This window comes from Nematolebias whitei, chromosome 11, assembly GCF_014905685.2.
Source record: "Nematolebias whitei isolate Nwh7 chromosome 11, NemWhi1, whole genome shotgun sequence".
NCBI classification, from domain to species: domain Eukaryota; kingdom Metazoa; phylum Chordata; class Actinopteri; order Cyprinodontiformes; family Rivulidae; genus Nematolebias; species Nematolebias whitei.
Window position 1 is genome coordinate 45,640,187 of NC_056508.1, and position 5,140 is coordinate 45,645,326.

The 5,140-nt window shown below is 36.2% G+C and overlaps 1 protein-coding gene across 1 annotated transcript in view; it reads left to right on the forward strand.

Moving 5' to 3' along the window:
• rbbp8l (retinoblastoma binding protein 8-like) overlaps nucleotides 1-1,201 on the forward strand; it is a 34,016-nt gene extending 32,815 nt beyond the window's left edge. The window contains 1 exon segment of the mRNA XM_037684416.1: nucleotides 953-1,201. Coding sequence (XP_037540344.1) covers nucleotides 953-1,014 — 62 coding nt within the window. The 3' untranslated portion in view covers nucleotides 1,015-1,201.
• Nucleotides 1,202-5,140: the final 3,939 nt, after the last annotated feature.

A 5,140-nucleotide genomic window follows, 5' to 3' on the forward strand; every position in this document is an offset into this window, starting at 1 on the left:
CTATGGATGGATGGATGGATGGATGGATGGATGGATGGATGGATGGATGGATGGGCAAAATCATACCTAAATGTTGAAATTAACAAAACAGAAGCAAAAAGCTACAATTAGTTAAACAATGTTTGAAAGTTAACATTACAAACACTGTAGCAAAACCTAAAATAATTAAAAAATAATAATATTTATCAACCTGTAGCTAAAAGCTACAATAACATAACAAACTATAAAAGTTTACAATAAACTCTACTAAATATTTTTAAAAAAATCTGTTGCTATAAGCTTACATAACAAAACTGTAGTTAAAAGTTTAAAATTTAAAAATTGTAGCAAAAATCTCATATTTTCTAAATAAGGTCTTAAGCAAAAAATGAAAATGAAAAATCGCAACATTATAGCTAAAAGCAAAGATTTGCAAAACCTTAACTAAAATTAGCTACAACCTAATTCATTGTTAAAAATCATCAAAAACTTGATCTGGCTAATCTGGCTAAAAGCTAAAATTAACAACACTTTAAAGAAAGCTAAATTATACTAAAATGTAGTAAAAAAAACTAAAATGAGAAATACAGTAGCTAATAGCTAAAAACAAACTGTACATAAAAACAAAAACAAAAAAAATCAAACTGTTGCTAAAAACTAAAATCAACAAATAGTAGCAAAAAGAAAAAAATTAGCAAAACGATAGCCAAAAGGCAAAACTGAACAAAATATAGCAAGGAGCTAAGATTTGGAGAAGAAATAAAAACATACCTAACTTAAAATTAGCTAAACACAGTGGCTTAAAGGAACAACCTCAGGTTAAAATTTATTATTTTTATTCAAACTGTGGCTAAAACCTAATTTGCAATTTAGTAGCAGGAAATATTTGCCCAAGTGTAGCATCTGTCTTCTCTCCGATAACCAATTATTTATTTAAAAAAATATTGTTTTTATTTATTTTTTTATTGAACAGACGTTCACCAGGAGCGGAGAATCAAGATCACAGTGAGAACTGAGGAGAGGAGTCCGAGCTAAAAACAAAAAAGGACAAAAATACCTCCATATAACAGATATTTCACCAAACAGATGGGACGCTTCCCGCTCGGAGGCAGCACAACAAACTGCAACCCAGCCGAAGGCTTCCACAGTCGGTAGACAGGAAACACTCGTCAGCGTTTTGTTTGCGTCCATCTGAACCGTCCACGTCCAGCTGTCACTATTTTTACCTCCTCTTTGCTCTCAGACAGAACTTCAGGAAGCGGCTGACTCTTTTAGAGCTGAAGGTTCCTGCGAGGCGCCGTGTTTGACCTCTGCGTAGTTCAGGCGGCGTCTTTTTACAGTGAATTAATGAAACCGATACAAAAGTTATGGAACAAATACGAGTGGAGTTAAAAACAGAAGAACCGCAGAGTCCGGTTCTTTTAATGAACGACAGCCGTTAGTTAGCGGGGTGGGTGTTTACGGTAGATTATTTTTGTGATGTGACCGATCTCTTTATAAAGGGGCTCTTTTTTTATATTGTGGATAAAGCCGCCATCAAATAAACATGGTTGTAAACTGACTTTCATGTTGCATTATAAATGATCTGTAATCAAAAATAAAAACATTGATCAAAACTGTTTAAAATGTTTGAGTTTGGAGTTTCAACTGTGAAAACTTTTTGTTTCTTGCACAAAGTCACGCTTCGAAAGTCACACATTTTGCAGCGGATGCCAACAGTTTCAAAGACTCAATGACCCTTGACTGCACCGAACACCGTCTTCCTTTAAATGTTAATAAATACGTGACATATTTAAACAATAGCTCCGTTCACTTTACCTTCTGCTGCAAAAAATTGGAATATGTTCAACTTTTACCTTCTACTTTCACATTTCTGGTCAAAAACAACCCCTTTGTTCTTGTAAAACAAGCAAAGCAAAGTTAAAAGTCTTTAGGCGTCGCCTGCTAATATTTAAAATATTAGTGTCTCTTTTTTGGCAGAGCTATCACTCTTTGGCTATTTTTTACCTTAAAGACCCCCACCCCGACAAATGTCTTTTTTTGTAATGAGCAAGAAAGACAAGAGAGGAAAACACATGTTCCTCTTCCTCTTTTTCATTTTCAGAATGTACATGTTTTGCAATAATTAAATTTCCACCCGCAGATGTGATGACTTGTGTTAAGATGATAGAATACAGTGTAAAAGTGGCCATTTAAAAATAATATCTGTTGCACTGCACTATGGTAGTGTGTTTTCTGAGCGTAAGAATGTTTATACTAATAATAATAATAATAATAGTTATACATTTTATTTGTATAGCGCTTTTCTAAATACTCAAAATACTAAATACTTCTAAATACTTTACCTGAGTAAAAAAAAAAACTCCAGTTATTAGAAACACTATGTGTTGTTTTTCTGTTTGGTTTTGTTTTTTACCAAAAGTCCAGATTTTCTGTGTTAAACAGCTTAATGTGCAGTCTGAAGGCTGCTGCATGTCATTTTTTAATGATTAATTTGGTAATATATCATTCAAATTATTTGAAGTAGGGTTTTGTCAAAAGCTTATTAACAATAATTTAATTATCTGTTGTAAATAACTTTTTAAATAACTTAAATTTGGTGAAATAAAGTTTAATTCTCACCAAACTAACAAGCTAACCGCTATTCCGTTAGCGAAGCGCTAACCGCTATCCCGTTAGCAAAGCTGCGATCAAAGTTGTTTTCTGCCGTTAAAAACAGCTTCAATGAAAAAAGTTTGTGTGACAGTTGTTTAATATATCTTTAGACAAATGTCAAATCTGCATTACATGATTATTTGAAAATAGTTTTTTTGTTATTTTTAAACAGCAACAGCTTTAGCAGCTAGCTAGTTGTAGCAGTTTGTGGACAGCCCAGGGCACTAATTTACTGCACCATAGTAGGTGTTTAACGAACAAAATGTTTATGCTCCATGAGATACGAAGAGGCATCTATTTATATAATAACTTGTTTTTTTAGCATTTTCTTGTCAAAAGTCCAGATTTTCTGTGTTGAACAGCTTTGTGTGCAGACTGTAGGCTGTTAGTGTTATAACTCATATCTAACATTTCTGTCATTTTCCTTTTTTTTTACAAACAGTTCAGTAAAATAAAGTTAATTTTGTTTAAATTGGGGTTTTGTAAAAAGCTTATGGGGAATTAATCCTATTATCTGTTGTTGATAACTCATAAACAACCTCAACTAACAAGCTAACGGCTAATCCATTAGCAATGCCGCAAACAAAGCTCGTGCCTGCCGTCCTAAAACAACACAAATAAATAGTTTGTGTGAAAGTTGTTAATTTGCATTACATGATTATTTAAATGGATCTCTGCCGTGTGCGTTACCACACTTTTCAGCCTTCTGAGTGGCAATGTGATGCTAACAACCTCCATCTGTTTTCTATTCTCGGCTGATAACCCCTGTACTTAAAGGCTGATGTATATTTGTATCAGAATGATATGTAATCTTACAGAAATGTGTGGTTATTTGTATTTCTTTATGTTTTATATCATCTTATTTGCAAGGCAGATCTTTTGATTTGGGGTTTTGTTTCTGATAGAAAATGTAGTTTTATAGACACGCCTACAATTCCCAACAGACACGCACCTTCCGTTTTGAATACAAGATGACGAGGTGTCATTGGTTGAAAACTGGTCACATGATCTAGTATAGGGCCTTCCCATAGGTCAGCGGTTGCGACTACTTCAGGGAGGTGTGGCCAGTTCTGAAGAAAGGTGTGTTTAACCGATGCTCGACACCATTAATGTAACCGCATGGCGGTAACGGGATGACCCAGTGCTGTAGTGAATTTTGTACGTTATATGTGTAAGTTAAAATAAACCTTCAGAGATGGAAATCAATCAATTCCCAGAACCTCAGGGGAATACCCACACTTTGTAAATAAAAGAACTTCGTTATTATCCTTGGTGTTCTGGTCTGTTCGTTGTCAGCTTGCCTACTCAGGATTTAAATAATTATTGTAATCATATTTGTTTTATAGTTATTTAAAATCAATTTTAGCAGCTAGCTAGTCATAGCCAGTACAGCCCAGCATACTTCCAGCTAAAATATAATTTCTGTCAAAATAACCATGTTATGTGAAGGTTTAATAAATGGGGTTTGTATGAACTTTTATTTGTATTTTTTTAATTAAGGTAGTAGAAATTAGATTTGGGACAAGCCTCACTCAGATCAACTTAGTTTCTCAATCTGGACAGAATTAAATTAAATTAATAATAATTCTCCAAATTGAGGCTATCCAAAGAACTATTTAAGTTCAGAAGACAGTTGTTCTGAAATTCTCGTATTCGTGCACTCGTGCTCCGCAGTATGGCAGCACTGATGAGAGCTCCGCTTCGACTCGCTCTTTTGTTCCTGTTGTTTTTGTTTTGACTTTTTGTGCCAACGCTGTACACCCACGCTACGTGTATGACCGCAACACACTTTTGGAGTTTTGTGGGTCACTGCCTTGCCATCCTGCCATAGTGGTTCGGTTCCCGGCCCCCTTCCTGCGTCGGGCTCAGGTTCTGGCCTTTCAAGGCTGCCGACTCCATGATCCTCCATCTGCCTGCACGGACTGGACTCTACAGAACAGTTTGGTTCCGCGGGGCACTTTGGATGTTCTATGTTTGCCGGACCCGGATCTGAAGGGCAGCCATTGTCCGTTGCCATGGTCGTTATTACCATTATGCTGCTAACGGGACCACGCTGCTAATAAGACCACACTGCTAACCGTACCATGCTGCTAAAAATACCATGCTGCTAAAAATACCATGCTGCTAACAGTACCATGCTGCTAACAGTACCATGCTGCTAACAGTACCATGCTGCTAACAGTACCATGCTGCTAACAGTACCACGTTGCTAATAGGACTATGCCGCTAACAGAACCACATTGCTAACAGAAACGCACTGCTAAATGGGACCATGTTGCTAAGAGAACCTCACTGCTAATAGGACTATGCTGCTAATAGAACTGCACTGCTAACAGGACCATTGCTAAGGGAACCTCACTGCTAACAGAACCAGTCTGCTAATAGGACTATGCTGCTAACAGAATCACATTACTAGCAGAACAATATTCATGGTACCATGCTGTTAGCAGAACCAGTCATGCTAATAGGACTATGCTGCTAACAGAACTGCACTGCTAACAGGACC